Below are 19,440 nucleotides of genomic sequence, written 5' to 3'. Positions count from 1 at the left end.
TTAATCCTGCTCTGTCAGGAATCCAGTGTGTGACCTTGGATAAGTCCACTTTGCTCTCTGGGCCCCAGCAGCCATATCTGTGAAGTCAGAGGGCAGGATAAGAGCATCTCTTTGTAACTTATATGCCCTGTGACTTACACAGCCTGTCACCCAGAGCAAAGGTTGCTTTCGTTCTCAGAAAGGGGAAACAAGATTGGAAATGCTAAAAGGATGGCAAAGAGCTCGAGGCAAGGGAGGAGCTGGGGGAGGGACCCTTGAAACCATTTGGTGTCTGCCCTCCTGCCCACTAGGACCGCAAATTCTCAAGCGCACAAGTGTGAGAAGCTTGGGCAGAGGAATTTGGTCCCTGTCTTGCTGAGACAGAGCAACAACCACAAAGAAACAGGAGTGAGGCCAGGGGAGACCCATGGGATGGTCCCTTAGGCCAGAAAGCATCTGAGTGTTAATCAGATGATGAGATCAGTGTTTGCTCTTCTGCCCACCATCTTTGTGATTTCAGGGAGGTCTCATAAGAACTCTTGATTCCATTTCTTCAAATGGGAAAATTAATATGTTCTCTTTCCTCTCTGCACCTCAGTTTTCTCCTCTGTAAAATGGGAACAATATAACACTTATTTCATAGGAGCTGTGTGATGTGAAAAGTGGCTTATTAGAATCGAAGGCTGAAATGCACTGAGCCAGAAGTTCACACAGCCTGAATCTGTACAGAGGTCCTCTCTAATCACAGGGCATCCCTTTTTGCTCCATGCTGCTTGGGACCCAAAAAATGAAATTGTCATGTTTCTAGATTATCACAAAATACACAACAGTCACTTGGAAAAATATGATATGGGGTAGGGAAAGGGGTGGTTAAACTGGGCTCATAGAGGCAGGTAATGTGAATGAGTGATATTGGAGGACTGCCCCTCGGTCTTAGTTCTGGGGATGTAATAGGGACTAGTGGGGACTGTGGTTTACTAGCGAGTGTGTGCCGTGTCTGAAGCGAGCAGCCGCTCCTCAGCTCCAGCCAATTGTTGCCATGTGATAATGTGGTAATGCAGGCCCACACAGACATAAATTCCAATTTCTAAAGAGAAGCCAAAATCCCATATTTTATGTGCAATAAATGTTGTCAAAACTCACATTTAAAAGAAGTGAAACAACAACTGTACCCCGTGGGCTGCCAGATTGGGATTTCTAAGCTAAACTGTCAGACGACAGAATTAGCCACTAAATTAGCCAAATACTTTCTAGATACTCTCTTGGCAGCTTTCTCAGGATTCAACATTATATCCTATTTAGTTTCTCATAATTCTACACACTTAGAGCAAATAATGAGCGCTTAGCGCCTACTGTGTGCAGAGTGGCTCTAGACATCATAAAAGTGAGGTACCAAAAATAAAAACAGAACAAAAACAGGCACAAGACACAGTCTCTCCACCCCTACCCTATCCTACCCCACCTCACTCCCGTAACTGACCTCTGCGACACCCAAAGGTAGATTCTGATACCTGCTGGGGGACGGTTAGAGACAGTAGACGCTTCAGGAGTTTGGACAGAGAGAGCTTTCCCTGCGGTGGTCTGCGAGAGCTGCCCAGAGGAGATGGCCCTCGAGGCAGGTTTAAAGGGTGGCTGAGATCGAGATCAGCTGATGACACACTCTGGCAGAGACAGGGGACTGCGCCTGTTGCAGAAGACCCATGCAGGGTGGTTGTGCAGAATTGTGCTGGGGAATCTAGACTTTACCCTGAAGATCCCTCAGGAGGAAGCTGGTAGGTTGTAATGGATGGGGCAAAGCTGATGGAAAGGGACCCCCTTATCCTCCTGCATCCTCCAGGATGAAGAGCCTGGGCACTGGGTCCAGAGGCCCCTCTAGGTCTGACTCTTTGCCTCTTGTTTTCTTATTTGACACAACGCAGAACAAACAGGCCAGAGCTTCCCCTGACAGCTTCGTGTAGGCTGTTTCCTCAGGGGTGGGGGAGATGCCTTCATGGTAATGATCTGGATCCTGAAACAATTCAGAGAGGCAGCAGGGCTTTGAAACAGGCCGTATTTCCTTTTTTTTTTTTTATGATGGTTTCATTTTACATTTTTATTGGCTCTCCACTGATTGCTCTCGGGCTCTCTGACGGGATGTGAGATGCGCTGACATTTATAGAAATCAATACATTAATAAATCACGAAGTTCATAATGTCTGATTTGCTTCTAAATGAGACAGAACTATTATCACCATAAAGTCGCACATAAAATATGCCCAATTGTGATGTATTGTATAGTCTAATCAAAGGCATTTGAGTGAATAACCTTTCCCCAAAAGAAGGAAACAATCAAAGCTGAATAACGCCATTAATAATTCAAGGTATGTCTGCCAAGGCTTCATTTATTAAGTGCACAGTTAAGAGGCTTCTGAGCTGAGTCCCATAGATGACACCTTGCTATCTTCTCCCTGCCTCTGGGCAGGCAGACATCCGCGCTCCGATGAACTGGCTGCACTCCCTGCATTTGGCAGTGGATGTGCGAGGGTAACGTCCAATAGACTTCTCCAGCTAAGAAATGGACCAAAACAATACACATTTTGACCGTCTGGATTATTAAGGGCAGAGGACATGGAGTCACGTAGTAACTCTAGGGGAGAAGAGGCAGGAAATTTTCTCCATGACGGTCAGTTATTGTATCCATAGACTTTACACTCTGGGCCCTGTGTTTCTGGTGTCCACCGCTCACTGATGCTCTGCCCTGTTCCCTGACAATCTGCAGCCCGAGGTGCTCGATGCTCTTTCAGCCAGCATCTTGTGTTTGCTTCTGTCCATTGCGGTTAATATAGAATGATAATACTCACTTTAATCAGTTAATGTCCAACCTGAGCTGGCAACTGAGTGCCTTTCTGACAGAGTCAATCACAGAACAAACAAATCTTCCTGTATTAAAGAAAAGCACAATTAACTAGATCCATCAGAAAAGGCGTAATTGTGGCCTACAGAGTATCTACAGACTTGATTACTGGATTCTGCCTTTGAGAATCACCCTTAAAATCACAGACATAACACACTATTAGATGAGAAAAACATTTTTTGAGGACCTACTGTGTGCATAGAGCCCTTTACATATCTTATCTCATTTAGATTCACAACTACAAGGTGGGTATGATTATAGCTGGAATTAGCCTAATAACCATATACCTCCTAGGGACAGTGAGATGATTAGATCAATCCTAAAACTATTACCATGCTCTCTGAGCTCACCAAGACAGGCACTTAATATGAGGATACATTAATACTGAATTCCAGCAAAAGCTTACCAGGCCAATCTCCATTATTTCCCTGCTTGTGATTATTCTATATGAGGTACAGAACCTTATTTTCACGATAGCAACAAAGAAAAGGTTTATTTGGTTAGACTACTGGAGCTGAGCCTGCTTTATGCATTGTTCTTCAGGCCCTTAGCACACTAATTTGGGATAGTTAAACATATGCCAACGTAGCAGCAGTAATATGATGGAGCTGGCTCATACCCACGGATTGTGCACTGCACTTCCCAAATCCACATCCTGTGACTTCAGTTGACAGCCTGATGGGAATATTTACACCAAAGAAATTGGAAAATGGTATCAATCAGGCTTTTCCCCCATCCCCAAATGCCAGTTGTTAAACACTTACCAGCCCACCAGGGCAAGCCCTCTGCCTGGAAACTATCACCTGGTAAGTTGTTAAGTTAGCTGGATAGCAATGAACCACCCTTCAAAACACAGGCTAAAAGACAAGATTTTCACCCCTTAGCCTGACCTTGATCCAGGGAATTTCCACTGATGAGAAGATTCTATGCCCAACCTAACAGAAGTCCTAGTCACACAGCAATCTTACTTTTCCTTTGAGTAATTTTTTTGACCCCTCTCTGCACCTTCGTAATTCCAACTTAAAACTAGCAGTGCCCTTTCCCCGTGGAAAAGAGCAGTAACAAAATCCCACCTACGTGCTCTTCTTATCTCGTGCAGAAATATTCGAGACTCACTTATCCTGGGCAACATGCCCCCCACCCCCCAACTCAGGGCAGCCACCACTCATGAACTGGCCATCTGCACGTGCTGGAACTTCAGGGCAGGGTCCCCCGAGACCAAAGGAGAAATGGCGGGAGGTTCCCCACTGCCTCCTGACTGCTAGCTGGTGGCAGGATTTGGGCCTTGTGTGACTAATTGCTCCTAGAGCTGTGAGGACTGCTGGTGCCACCTAAGTACACCATCCAGTTTCATCCTGGGACACTTTTTACAGACACAGAGGTCCACTTAAAACATCATCAAGAGATTTCCACCTGTAACTGAGACACTGCAGTAACCCTGACATTTCTACTCTGCAGCCTGGCCACAGCCTTAGCTGGAATGAAATGTTGCTTTGGAGGTGAGGAGACACTCCCTGTCCTGAAATACCACTTAGGGCTCCTTTCTGCCAACTCTGGGATCTAAATGACCCACTTATTTCCCAGAAGTTTCTTTGTTTTTTTCAATCTCAGTGGAAAATGTGCAAATGTTATGCTGTCACACAACCAACAGAATTGTGATTTATGTCTGCATAATGGCTTTGTGGACTTTTAATAATTACATTATATTTCTGACACCTAATCTCTACTACCACCAGCTTCCGAGGTACATCTGACACTCACCTTCCCACACACCCACCCACGCACCCACCCAATGTGCTGATCTGAAGGCCATGTTCAAAAACACCCTCCTTTTGGGAGAAAGGTCAGAGAACCGAAATATGCTATATGCAGAAGAATTTTCAAGTCATTTGACCTGGAAAATCTCCCATCAAATGGAACAAGCAATACTCAAAGATTTTCTTTGAGGGACTCTTTTTTTTTTTCCAGAAGATTTTCAGGACTAAGGTGTAAATGAATGAGAAATGTATAAATTCAATTTCGCTTAAAAGGGGCAGGAGGGTTTCAAGATTAAGAGAACAAACGCTTGGAGCAAAACATGATTTGAGTTTTATTGAAGCAAGAAGACTGAAAAAAATGTCTGGAACACTCAGAAAATCTTTATCAAAGCTCAGCTCAGCACTCCCGGGACTCATCGTTAAGTTTATAAAATTCAGAGCTGACGAGCTGTGTGTGCTGTGTGTGTCTGAGTGAGCTTATGACTCACCTCCAAGTCCCTGCTGTAAGAATCTCAGCCCTCAGCCTCCAGGATTACACTTCAGGACCAGATAGAACTTGTCCCCCCCCCCCCGCCAGCCCCCTGCGCCCCCCACCCCGGTCCATACAGGCACCACCAAGGATCTTCATCGCTAATAATAATGTGGTAAATTGTCAATCAAAAAAAAAATGGTGTTAGTCTCACCCAGAATAAATCAATCGACCATGTTTAAGGGGAGAGAAAAGATCACAGTTTCAAATGCCAGCATGCCATCTCTAATGTAGTCTTTAATGTAACCAACATAGTTTAGGCAACGCTGAAAATGAACCACTAGAAGCACTAGAAATATGATTTCAAGAGGCAGCACAGCATTCAATGTTAGGCATTCAATTTTATGCATACTGTCACCTAAATTATTTGCAGCTCAAGTATGTCATGCTCTTTAAGTTTCCCTCTGGGTTCAGTTTTCACAGCGTCCCACAGTTTTGATATGTTATATTTTCATTATCATTTGATTCCAAATGCTTTCTAATTTCCATGAGGTTTCTTCCTCCATACACGGGTTATTACGAATTCGAACCATGTTGCTTGGTTTCCAAACATTTGGAGATTTCCTCTTTTTTTCTTCTTCTCTTGATTTCTTGTTTAATTCCACATGGATAGAAAACATTCTGAACAATTTCATTTCTTCAAACTTTGTTGAGATTGGCTTTATTACTCAGGAAGTGGTCAATTTTGGTAATGTTCTCTGAGCCCTTGAAAGGAATGTGCGGTATCTATGGCGGTTGGATAAAGAGCTCCACTCCTATCAATGGAGACACATTTGTTAATTGCATTGCTCATATCCTCTATACCCTCATCGATTTTTTTTTTATCAGTTGCTGAGAGAAGGGTTTTGAAATCTCCAATTATGACTGTGAATTTGCTAGTTCTTCTTTTCTCTGTCAGCCTTTGCTTTGTATTTGGAAACTATATTATTTGTGCATACTAATTTGGAATTGTTTTATCTTCCTAGTGGATGGCACCTTCATTATGCAAACTCCCTTTCTCTCTAGCAAAGCTTCTTGCCTTAAAGTCTACTTCCTCTAGTGTTAAAATAGCCAAGCCAGTTTTTCTTGACATGTGTTTGCGTGTTGTACTTTCATTTCTACTTTTTCTGTGTCCTAATAAGCATCGAGCTAGGGCTTGGTTTTTATCTGAAGATGGCTTTCTTGTATTAAAGATTTTCTGTTTAGCTTTGCATTTCAACAGTTTTATTGTGATGTGCCTTGGTGTGGTTTCCTATGAGTTTCTCTGCTTGGGTTTATGCTTCCAGAATCTGTGGCTTGACATCTGTGGCTTGATATATTTAATTGGTTTTTTTAAATGATCAATTGTCACTTCAGATATTGCCTCAACAGCATTTTTTATCTCCTCCCCATTGGGAACTCCAGTTACACATATGTTAGAACTTTTATGAGGGGTGCCTGGGTGGCTCAGTCGGTTAAGCATCTGACTTCAGCCCAGGTCATATCTCATGGTTTGTGAGTTTGAGCCCCGCTTCGGGCTCTGTGCTAACAGCTCAGAGCCTGGAGCCTGCTTAGGATTCTATGTTTCCCTCTCTCTTTGCCCCTCCTCTGCACACACTCTGCCTCTCTCTCTCTCAAAAAAAAACTGTATGTGTGTGTATATATATATATATACACATATATATATATATGTATATATACATATAAAAGAACTTTTCTTCGAGTCCAATATGTCTCTTATGGTCTTCTCTGTATTTTTCGTATTTCTCTCTCTGTGCATAAGTCTATATTTTTCTATTGACCTATCCACCAAATCATTCTCTCTTCATCTGTGCCCAACCAGCCGTTAAATTGATCTATTTAGTTGTTAATCTTGGATAATATATTTTTTAATTCTAGGACTATATATATATATATATATATATCCCAGTTCTCCAAGTCTCTGGTGGAATCTCCATCTTTTTATTTATTTTCTTGAGCATATTCACCATTATTTTAAGGCCCACAGTTGATAAAGCCAATATTTAGATCACTATGAATCTATTACTGTATTCTGTCTTTTTCTCTTGGTCCTATCTTAATATGCCTGGCAAATTTGCAATGAGTGGTGAACATTAGAATACAAAATGTGAACACTATCTGGCTGAACCTTCAACTTCTGCAAGGTAACTGAGCAGGAGCAAATAAACTTAATCCAAATAGGGATTGAGTTGTTTCAAGGCTGGATTTCAATCTTTGAGAGGCCTGATCTACTTCTAATATGCCTTGCTCCTAGAACACAGTCCTTTAGGGGTCAAACTGAAAGCCTGAATGTTCACCAGGAACCTACCTCCTAGAAGACCCTGAATCTAACCGCTAACCCATAACCCTGTGAGCCTGCCAAGAGCTCCATTTAGCTCTGCAACCTTTGGGCTGTGGTTTTTGCTTAGTTTCCATTGACCTCAGTCACTTACGATAGCTCAGGTTGATAACATTATGTCTGTGCTCCCCTCCTCTGTGGCCCCTCCGGTCTTGGCCCCTCGAGCCCTGAATGTCTTCGTAGGACTGATCCCATTTTTGTCTTCCCAGATTGCTGAAAGTTCTGCTTATATTCTTTCCCCTTAGCAGACCCTTTTGCTCAGTTTCTCAAGCTCAGAACCCATGCCACTTATAAATCAGCATACCCTGTGAGATGAAAAGCAGCACTGACTGTCAGGCTCACCTTAATGAGTTTTTCTTCCCTCCAGAATCATTGCTTCTAAAGATAGGATAAATTTGTAGCTCTCCAGTGCCTTCAAACACATGTGTTAAGGTATTTTTTCCTGTTCCCCCACCCCCTGCCCAGTCTTTAGGTGTCTTTTTGTTGTTGTTACCATGGTAATTTTTAAAAATTTTTTAATTGGTTTATTTCTTTAATACTCCTTTTCCAGTTGTTCTCAGTAAGAAGTCAGCTGTACTAGAGGAGAGCTCACCCTGGCCTTTTGGCTTCTGTATCATTGCATATGATAGATATTCCCTTTTTCCCTTCCTTCTTGAAGACTCAAATAAATTACCAGCTCCCCTTGGAGCCATCCCTGCCACCCCTTTCAATTTCCTGCCATCCAGGGGTTATTCATGAAGAGCTTCCTCCTCTTGGCTCCCAATGCCTCAGCCATGTCCACACTGCCATGCCACTACTTGGCCTTGGCATGATTTGCCAGTGAAGGGTTCCAGGCCAGCAATCCATAGCATCCTACAAATGGGAATATCATATTTGGCCCATGCTGTATGTTTCCAATGTTAAAGTCATTGATAACAGCTAAGAGTCAGGACACAAACAATCTTAACTGTAGCAGCTCTTAAGAAAAACTAAAAATCTGGGCTCTGTGAACCTAAATTCTATATAACAATGACTGGCTGTGTAAGAGCTGTTTCCCTTTCATGGGGTAACGACTCACCAGTTCTCAGTCCCTGCCACTCAGGTTGTACACCCAGCACCTGACTCATTTAAATTATTTACCAACTACCACTGGCATTTGAGTTTGTAATCCTGGTCTCTGTGCATGTCTCACCACTAGTCGGACAGCTCCATATGAACAGTCTGTCTTTTCATCTCTCTCCCAATCCCATCCCTGGCATGGCAGAGATGGTGAACCCTTATTTGTAGACATACCACTACAAAAATGCTATGTAAGTATTTTTAAGGCTGTGAAACTATTCTGGAGGATTCTGTAGTGGCAGATACGTGACATTATACATTTGTCAAAACCCACAGAACTGCACCACACAAAGAATGCACTCTAATGTAAACTATGGACTTTAGCTAAAAATATTTTAATCTTGGTTCATCAGTTGTAACATATATACCATACTAGTGCAAGATGTTAATGATAGGGGAAGCCGTGAGGTGATGTGCATGTGAACTTTGTATTTTCTACGTAATTTTTCTGTCAACTTAAAACTGCCTTAAAAATAAAGTCTATTAGAAATGGTAAATAAGTGCAAATGCTATTAATCAGAGTGATAACAGAGGGCAACTAAATCTGGCAAAATAAGTTTCTCCCATGGGATTCAGATCAGGACCAGGTCAAGAGCAGAAATATTTACCAGAGGATGGATATCCACCTATACCACCACTTAAATTTTTTTTAATGTTTTATTTTATTTTTGAGAGAGAGAGAGCACTGAGGGGGACAGAGAGAGAGAGAGAGAGAACAGGGGAGGGGTAGAGAGAGAAGGAGGCACAGAATCCAAAGCAAGCTCCAGGCTCTGAGCTGTCAGCACAGAGCCCAATGCGGGGCTCAAACTCACAAACCGTGAGATCATGACCTGAGCTGAAGTTGGATGCTTAACTGACTGAGCCACCTAGGCGCCCCTATACCACCACAGCAGAAAATGAGCCCCTGCTGTCTGGGGTTATGGGTGGGGAGTGACCAAAACACACTTAAAGTGATAGCTGGACTGGCTCACACACTCTTGGTCAGGAGTGATGGAAGGACAGGAGGAAGTTCAAATAATAGCCTACAGAGGTAAACCAAGTTGACCCCCCAAATCAACCCCAAAGGCCTGCAGGAGAGCAACAAGACCCCCACTTTCTACTCTCTGGGACCTGGACCCAGCCAACTCTATGGTGCCATGAAGGAGTTTCCAGGTCTGATAATCCGTCTTATGTTTCGTATTCAGCACAACAGGGGACTTCACCTGCCTCCACTCTGCTCACAAGTTCTAATGTGCTAATTAGTTTTTTCCACAGCCCCCCCCCCACCTTGTTTTCCCCTGCATCGGTGTTACTTATCAAGCTCCTAAAGGGAAAAGAGAAGCATAGGCTTGTAGACTGTAAGCTCCAGGAGAGCAGGGAACAGAGTCATTTCATTCACTGAAATATGTAGGTATGTCACTGATGATTGTTGAGTGAGCGAATATAGAATGCTACAAAATGTGCAGCTTCAAATGACAAGGTAGCAGAGGGGGACCATGGGGCCTCTGTTGTGAAGGGTAGCATATAAGCCACTTTACAACCAAACATGCAGGTATTTTCAAGGACCCATCCACATCCGTGCATCCTCTGCCCCATGCCATCCCATCACTCTTCGGGCTGCATGGCTGCATGGCTGCGGGCATGCTCAATGAGCCCCCTGCTGGGAGCCGTGGGCACTGCGAGGTGACCCATTACTCTTGCCTGCTCCCACCTGGGGAAAAGGATAAGGAAAAGGTCAGCACCAGCTCTGCTACAAGATCTCTTTGCGTATGTCGAGCTGGATGGTGACCTGGACACCCTCCGAGTGGAATCTCCATGGAAAATAAAAGTATGCTTTGTCTTTTCGATGAATGGATTTGGTAAAATGTTTTCTTACTTTTTCCTAGACATCGCCTGGTGGTATTACCAGTATCAGAGAGGTAAAAAAGTTTAAACTAACTTGACTACTTCGGTCATATTACTTTCAAAAGAAGAGCTTCTTTTTTTAACGTTTATTATTATTATTATTTTTTTTTTTTTTTTTTTGAGAGAGAGACAGAGAGAGACAGTATGAGCAGCGGAGGGGCAGAGAAAGAGGGAGACACAGAATCCGAAGCAGGCTCCAGGCTCCAAGCCAGCAGCACAGAGCCCAACGCAGGGGCTTGAACCCATGAACCACGAGATCATGACCTGAGCCAAAGTCGGACGCCCAACCGACTAAGCCACCCAAGTGCCTCCGAAAGAAGAGTTTCTTAATCAAATAGATTTTGTAATTAGTCTACTCATTCACCAACTTTCTTTGCCCCTTGTTAGCAAACACCACCTATATAGAAACAGCCGGAAACTTTCTTTTAGAGACAAGTTATAGGAAGAGGTTTGCTCCTAATAAGAAACGGATATGTTTTTCTCTAATGGGCAACAAGATAATATGTAAAAGCTCAGAGCCAGTCTGTGACTCAAGCTTGGTCACTGCTTGGAATAAATGACCTGTATTTCTAAGTTGTCTTTTTCCCCATGGCCTTGACCTCTTAATCAAATCAACATTTTCTGAGGCAGTTTTTCTTGTTACTTTATCTCTTTTAAATTTATTATATTTACTTCCTATAATCAATTTTAAGCCCTTTGTGAAACAAAGTGGAATGTGTTTAAATAAGTAGTAAGGAGAGAAAAGGTGGTTGACTGGGTGGTGAGTGAGGTAAGAAAAAAGGTAGGTAGGTGGGCGGTAAGCGGGCAGAGATCAGGAAGGGAACAGTCAAATGCCTGTGGGGCCAGGAAGGTAGCATAAATGAGTGAAGTGAGCCACAGGCGTATAGGTGGAGCACTAGAGGCTCTGGCTGCTCAGAGGGAACAGCCACCGCTCAGCTTTCATAAACTATTTCCTTGTGAGAATTTGAGACTAAAAGTTGTTAGATAATCCCATTTTCCAAGAGAAATAAAATATCCGAATTTGTCGATCTCTCATCTTTCAATAGTGGCAGTTAATTCCAAAAACAAAAACAAACAAACAAAAAAAACCATCACATTTTATAAACAAAACAAGACCTATTTGGGGGCTGCATTCTATGTCAAGGGCCACCATTTTGTAACCTTGAAAACAGATAGGTGATTATCAAGTCCAACCCAGAGACCCCACGATGAAGAGACTATTTTCTAGTGTAGGGAGAAGGAAGTCATCATGGCCATGGTTTTTGGCCTTGGCCGTGGTCATGGTCACAGAACTAACAGAGGAGATTCACTAGGGAGGAGACTAAAGGCTTGGGTCCTCTTACAACTCATAACCTAAGGGTGTGACCTGTACAGAGCTTGTTAGGAGCATAGCTCCTAATATTGCAAACTTTGTCATATTGGTCACAAACAAATTTGCAGTTTGTGCTTAAGGGAAAGGGAAGCCATTGTAGGGGCACATGGAAGCCAGATCTATAAAAGAGACCTGGGACTGGCTCGATTCTAGGTCCCATTCTGTCTTAGGCAAAGCCATTTAGTGACAGAGCTTGGAAGAGATCTCCTGTGCTAGAAGCACTTAACATGTCTCCATGTGTTTAAAATATCCAAGACCTAACTGAAAGTACAGAAAAATGCCATAATTAGGTGCATTTTCTTTTTCTGAGAGTCTAAAGCTTTTATCCCACACTCAGAAGAGTCCGTGACCTCAAAACAATAAAGACCACTTAATCTGAATCATCTTCTCCAACTTCTCTTTCAGTCTGGGAATTTCCTGCTGTAAATCCCCTCCCGTTGATTTTTTCTATCTTGCTTTACCCGCAGTAATAGGCAATTCATCAGTGTTTAAGATACTCACGGTTAGACAATCTCCTTGTCTGTTAAGACACCCATTTTTCTAATACTCGCTCCCCACCACACACAAGGTTGTAGTGGGACAACAGGCATGAAAACATTTTACAGATTAACAGTATTTTGCCAACAGAAGGTATTCTAATTCTTGTTATGTAGTTACCACCATAGTACTAAATTTCTAGGTTAATTTTAATGTCTATCATCCAAACTCAATCTGACTTAGTAACTGACTCACCATTACTTTCAATAACAAAAATAATATCAAGCAACATTTCACCTTGCAGACTCTTAACAGAAGAAACTGTCAAAGAGGCTCCCCACCTGTTAGTTCTGTTTCCTCCTCCTCCAACCCGAGAGCTGGGCCTCCCTCCTTCCTTTACTGGGAGGGACCACCTGGGCAGCACCCAGGGACTCCCTGAGAGAGGGGGGTCAGTGCAACAGGAGGAATGTGAAAACCTTAGCAGCCCCTTCAGAAATTTCTTCAGAATATATTTATAGTGGCTGGAACTAGATGAAGGAGGGGAAGGGAGAGCAGGTATGAGGGAGAGGAATGCTGAGATGTGGGCCCTTCTAGAAGGTTGCCACAAGTGTAGACAACTCAGTGTTTTCCATTCACAGGTCATGACACATGAAGGTTAACACAATTTTACAAAGAAATAGATTAAAATTGAGAACAGAGTACATCTCACATCAATAGGGAAAAGTGTTTAAGGAAATTTTTGCTTCAAAATATGTCATAAAATCTTTGTTTATATGTATGTGCATCCTGGAATGTGCTGTTAATTGTAGCTCTTACTATGAAATACATTAAAACAAAAAACTGAGAACCACTGGTTGAAGACACGCAGGCTACTTCCCAGCATCTTGAGCCCCAAAGACATGAATTTCCTTCAGTGACTGATGTTACCACAGCCTGACAATTAGAGGGTGATGAGAAGCAAAACCAAACCAAAGCTTGGCAATCATCATCCCAATATTCAGATATTATGGAATCCAATATGGAAATTGATCCCTCTGCCCAGACAGCAAACAAATCATTTATTGATAAAGTCTAGTTCTCCCTTAATGAAGTGGGCTTAATAGTTGATATTTCAGTAACTACTTAGTGCATTTATAATAGAGGAGATGGTAAGTAAGTGCAGCTTATGAATCAGAGAGATTCTCACAGACTCCCACAAACAGACTTCCCTGATCTTGTGAAGAATTCAGTCACAGGAAGATTAATAGAAACAAGACAATCTTTCAAAAGAAGTCTTTTCAGCTTCTGGATAAGTTAAAGTGAGAATGGTATACTATATGCCTGCAAAAATACATCATTTCTTCCAAAAAATACATTTCTGCCTTCCTTGTTTCCATTTTAATAGTTCACCTCTCTTCACACTTTTAAATATCTGTGTGTTTTCCAAAATAAAATTGCTATTAAATCTAACACTGGGAGATTCAAACCAATAATTTTATTTCTATTTTAAAATGAGCTAAAAATATAGGCAAGTATTCTGAATTAAATTTACATGGGGGGGGGGGCGTTGGAGGGGTGGATCAGCCCTTTGATTTACATAGAAATGCTGCAATGTTAAGGTAATTGCCACTTGTTAGCTACAAACAAAACAATAATTAAAGGCTCTGTAAGAATTAAAAAGAAATCGGTCACTTGCAGCTATGTTGTATAAACAGAGTATCTTATTTATATTAAATAATCTGCCCTACTCCCAAGAGGATAAGGTGATACCAGTTGCCCAGCACACAAGAAAGACAAACACTGGCAATTATCACCAAGTTCTTCTGCCTCTCCCTGGCACCTTCCCCAAACATCCATTTCCTTAGGGAAGATGTCCAAGACGCAAACCCATTTGGAGAGTTTCCTTTTGTATTAAGATCACAGTCTCAAAAGGAAAAGTGACAATTGAAGAGAAAATCTGATAGCAAGAGCTTGGCACTGACTAGACAGATGTACTCAGTGGAAAGCACTTGCTCACCCTGTTCTCTCAGAAACACAGCCTGCCCCCCACCCTCTGTGGTCATGGGATGTGATGTGGAGTGTGGCGTTCCCAGCAGCTTGCCCATCTCATCACTATTCTTGCCGGCCCAGTACATGTTCAGTACGTGGATTTGCTAATGTCTGCACGACAGCTGTGGGCAGCGAAGGTTAGTCGACAATTGATTCTTGATTGGAATAAATTTATAGAAAGCGTCTGGCAGGACCCAGAGGAAAACACTCATTTATCCTGCTCTGATGGTAAAGTGTGGAAACCTCCGCTTATTCAGTTTGTGGCCCTTCAGTAGGAGATGGGCAGATTTCTTGCTTTGACTGACCCTTTTTTCAATAACTGGTGAAAAATTATATTACATTGTCATTCTTATTGGAGGAACAAACTGCTACTTCAGACAACTGTTTTTGGAACCCCTCAAACGCTTCAGAAGCTTTGATTTATATCAAGTAGTTCCCATTTAAGTCACTTGCCTATTATTTAAGAATGTCTAGTAGACATTACAAAACAACACTGTAAAATACACTCATACTCTTAAATTAATATTTAACATGCCATAATTGGAACTTTTTGCCAAATTGGGTTAGCCTTCATCTATTCGTACCAAATGGTAAGAGTTTGCTCTACATTCTTAATAGAGTTGTTTCCCTTTGCTGTTTGAAAGCTGTTAATCATTCCACTCACTTACTTGTGTCTCTAGAATATTCACATGGTTCAGTGGGCAGCAAATTGAATGTGCAAAGAAGTTATTTTGAAAGAAAGGGAAAGTTTTCATTATAGACTTATTTTTAGCACTCCTGCCTTCATCTCCACTTGGAACGTGTTCATCTCCAGCCTGAAGCTCCCTCCCTGAGTAGTGCCTGACACCCCTGGGGTAATGACTGGACTGAGTGTGAGACAGAAGTGACTGGGTTGGGGTCGGGGGGTGGTCAAGGCAGAAGGATCATCTGCAGTGTGACCCCAGCCCCGAATCCCTTATCCCAGGTCATAACACTACTCTTTTGACAGCCCAGACTGTGGTCTGACAAGTGGCTACTGAAGTCAGCCACTCCAATGCCATCTCCTCTGGTTCCAGATAAGATTGAAGATGAGCTGGAGATGACCATGGTTTGCCATCGGCCTGAGGGACTGGAGCAGCTGGAGGCCCAGACCAATTTCACCAAGAGGGAGCTGCAAGTTCTTTATCGAGGCTTCAAAAATGTAAGGCCCACAGGGCATCTGAAGGCCCAGGCAGGATTTCCCATCTGGAGCAAAGCTCTTCCAAATGTCAACAGGGCCCATCAGAGAGTTTTCCATATGTGTAGTTGTAAAAGAAAGGCCAGTTCTATAAAGACATGAGAGCAAGATCACCTGGCTAGAAAGAAAGACTTCAGGCAAGAAGGAGGCTATCTCCATAGATGGGAAACTGGCCAATAGCCTAGGAACTTCACAACATGGCAGGCACAACCTTGGAGAATTCACCTTGGCCCAACTTCTAGCCTTAGTGTGACCCACTCACACTGTCAATATTGTCGGTGCCCAGAACTGATGAGATTTAGGTCTGTGCTAACTGAGCTCATAGAGACTGATGTGTAAGCCTGAATGCCCATGTATTAATTTGCCGTATTATTTCATATATTAAACCTCATGACAGCCTTGTCAGAAGGTACTGTTAGCCCCATTTTACATGTAAGGACATTGAGGATCAGACACTAATTCACCCAAAGTTGCAAAGCCTAGAAGAGGCTGAGCCAGGATCCAAACCCAGACCTTCCTAGGCCCAAATCCCAAGCTGTTTCTACCTCACAGTGCCAATTCTCTGATGATGTCTCATCATTTTGCAAGGCAGCTTCATTCTTAAGGCAGGGCTATCTCCCGGCCACTCACCTGGAGGCACAGAAGTGTACAGGTGTTTGCCCAGTCGCTGTTCATCAGGGATGATGAGGAATCCTAAACCCCAAGGCTGGACCCAGTCTCCTCCTTCGGGGCCAGGCAGCCCTCCCTCCCACTGACTCTCTCCCCTTCATGCAGGAGTGTCCCAGCGGTGTGGTCAATGAAGAAACATTCAAGCAGATCTATGCTCAGTTTTTCCCTCATGGAGGTGAGTCTGATCTTGAAAAGATCCTTCCCAAATCCTTCTCTGGTGAGCAGCCTTTCTTCCTCCAGGTTCATGTTTCTTGTTATCTGTCTCCTCCTCAACAGCAGGGACAACTCAGAGTAAGATTCCCCTCCCTTATTACAAGACATGGAATTAGCTAAAGTTTTAGCAGAAAAGAGCTCTGAAATGGATCCTCTCCAAGAGGGGAGAAGAGATTAATAAAGCAATATCATAAAGTCTCATATCAGCTCTAGAAAGCAGGTACTGTATCATATCCCAGATGGGCAACAACATCTCAGAGAAGTTAGCAATTCACTCAAGATCAAGATCAAGATAACGCAGCCAGTAAGTAGCAGAGCAGGGTTCTATCCCATAAGTGTCTGATGTAAAGCTCCGCCATGTTGGTTCCACCATTTTGCTACACACTCTCCATTCTTTTCCTTACAACAGCTGAGGGCAAGGTGAAACTTTGAAAAATAATTTCAATACCAGAGACTGTAGAAATAAATGAATCCAAAAAGATGTAGGGAACATAAAGCTGTGCATAGAAGTCCAGGTTAGTGAGTGTGCCAGGCCCACAGACACTCTGTTGCCGTGCCTGACTCCTGAAGGAAGTTGCTCTGCCTCCATGGGCCTAAGACATCAATGGCTCTTTCCCAAGGCTTCTATGAGTCACGTGCCACTTCACTTCCTGCCCCCAGGAGCTATCTCCTGCAGGATCCCTTCCCTGGGTCCTGATGAAATGGAGATCCAAGTGTCCCAAACATTTCTTGAGCTCTGTCTCTCATGGGCCTCTTCGGCACAGATGGGGCCCTCCTAGGTGTGGGACCCCGTACAGGGCCCCTCTGCAAGGTGGGGAGCAGCTTCACCCCATGAAGACCCCAGAATCACTGCTATTGAATTCTGTTGAGCCACAGTTTATTGAGTTTTGACCATTTGGCAGGCATGGTGATGGTTAAGATGATGTGACTATGTGAAAAGTTCAACATACTTTTTCAAAAATTCCAAGAGATAGGTTTTGCTACATCCCTTTGTACAGAGACAGGAAAGAGGAGCTCAGAGAGGTTCTGCTAGATGCCTGTTCACACAGCTACATAGGGAGAGAGCTGCTAGCCAAGCCCAGGTCTGTCTGCTCCCTAGTGAGTACTCACTCCATGGCACCACTGCACATCACTCAGAAGGGCGCCTTCTTCCCACAGTTGCCACGTCACTCACCCACCAAGAATTACCCATGTGAACCAGCAGGAGGGTCTTCCTCCGGGGATGGCTAGATGTAGGGTGAGGGCCTGTCTTTGTCCTAAGAACTTTCCACCTAAAATCCAGGACAGCCACATGGGTCCCTGTTTACACAGTGGGCTTGCCCACACTGCCTTTCCTCCTTTCCATCACCCCAGCAGCACCCTCTTCTCTTCCTTATTGTTTCCAAGCGTTCTCCCTTCCCTCTGTGAAGCCCCGGCTCCTGTCACCTGCCTTTCCTTCTGTGCCTTTCAGATGCCAGCATGTATGCCCATTACCTCTTCCACGCCTTCGACACCACCCAGACAGGCTCCGTGAAGTTTGAGGTATGCTTGTCTCAGAGTCCCGGGGTCCTCACCATCTCCTCTTCTAAACTGTGTGCTATTGATGGGACAGTCGGGTCCTCAGATGCTTCAGTCCGTCATCCATTTAACAAACATTTCCTGAAGATAGAGAAACAGCAGCTGCCCCACCTCTCTGGGAACTCAGGGCCTCAGAGGGACTAATGAAAAGAGTGTAACAGCTCACGTTCACACCGAGCTTACCAGGAGACAGACTCTGTACTAATGCTTTGCATGTATTAACTCATTTAATCCTCATAGTAACCCACAAGGTAGTGTTCTATCATTTATTACCAGTTTACAGAAGAGGACGGTGAGGCAAAGAGAGATTGAGTGTTTTTTCCAAGGTCAAACAGCTAGGAAGTGGTAACAGGGATTTGAACTCCGGTGGTAGACTATACTGCCTTTCTGAGGCTAACTGCAGCCGTGGGATAGGGCAGTGCCACAGGAGGCTGTGTTTACCTGTGTCTGGAGATGTCAGCACATACTTTCTTCCTCAAGGACGCTCTGTCCCCCCAAAATGGGGCAGGGTAGGGAATGGAAGGGGGGCACTTTCGCTGAGCTTGGCCATGTCCTTCAGGGGAGGACATGGGAGATACCACTATATAAAAGCAGTCATAGAGTCTGACCCAAAGACAGAGCTTCCTCCCACCCCATGGCTTGGTGGTTAATGTCATTAATGCCTCTTTCATTTGTCAGGACTTTGTAACTGCTCTGTCGATTTTACTGAGAGGAACCGTCCATGAGAAGCTAAGGTGGACATTTAATTTGTATGACATCAATAAAGATGGATACATAAACAAAGAGGTAAGTGAGCTGAGGCCAGGGTCACGAAGGAGGCGCAATGAAGGCATCTAATTAAACAGTAAACAGCCCCGTCTGGAGAATGAAACTGTCTGAATGAGGAGGGATCTGCCTTGGGGCTAACAGAGAGATTCCTGGTCACCTTTGACCTACCCCATTGCCCCACCCTGCCCTGCCCCCAAGTACTCAAGAAAGGATTAAGCAGATTCATTTATTGTCACTGGGTCACACGTATTCAGTGCACATTCCAAAGGGAATGCAAATGATTTTTGTGTAGAGTTACTCTTCCTAGGAGAACTCACATTTCACAGGTTAATAGTCACAAATTAAAGCTAAAAGTTGGAGGGGCACCTGGGTGGCTCAGTCGGTTGAGCGTCCGACTTCGGCTCGGGTCATGATCTCATGGTTTGTGGGTTCAAGCCCTGCATCGGGCTCTGTGCTCGTAGCTCAGATCCTGGAGCCTGTTTCGGATTCTGTGTTTCCCTTTCTCTCTGCCCCTCCCCAGCTCGCGCTCTGTCTCAAAAATAAATAAACATTAAAAAAAAAAAAGCTAAAAGTTGGAATGGTAGAATTGCAGACAACATCCAGACATCATCCAGAAGAGAGAAGGGAGATTACAATAGGATCACACTGGCCACAATCTATTTTGCCTACTAATAAAAGCACAG

The 19,440-nt window shown here is 43.6% G+C and overlaps 1 protein-coding gene across 2 annotated transcripts in view; it reads left to right on the top strand.

The window, feature by feature from the left end:
* KCNIP1 (potassium voltage-gated channel interacting protein 1) overlaps window positions 1-19,440 on the top strand; it is a 342,257-nt gene that overhangs the window by 312,765 nt on the left and 10,052 nt on the right. For both annotated transcript variants that reach the window (XM_049647792.1, XM_049647793.1), the window contains exons 2-5: window positions 15,390-15,514; window positions 16,325-16,394; window positions 17,883-17,953; window positions 18,668-18,775. In XM_049647792.1, coding sequence (XP_049503749.1) covers window positions 15,390-15,514; window positions 16,325-16,394; window positions 17,883-17,953; window positions 18,668-18,775 — 374 coding nt within the window. The remainder of the gene's footprint in view (window positions 1-15,389; window positions 15,515-16,324; window positions 16,395-17,882; window positions 17,954-18,667; window positions 18,776-19,440) is intronic.

The sequence above is a fragment of the Panthera uncia genome (genome assembly GCF_023721935.1).
Source record: "Panthera uncia isolate 11264 chromosome A1 unlocalized genomic scaffold, Puncia_PCG_1.0 HiC_scaffold_17, whole genome shotgun sequence".
NCBI classification, from domain to species: Eukaryota; Metazoa; Chordata; class Mammalia; order Carnivora; family Felidae; genus Panthera; species Panthera uncia.
Note: the sequence above shows the minus strand (reverse complement) of the source record. Positions and strands in the feature narration are given on the sequence as shown.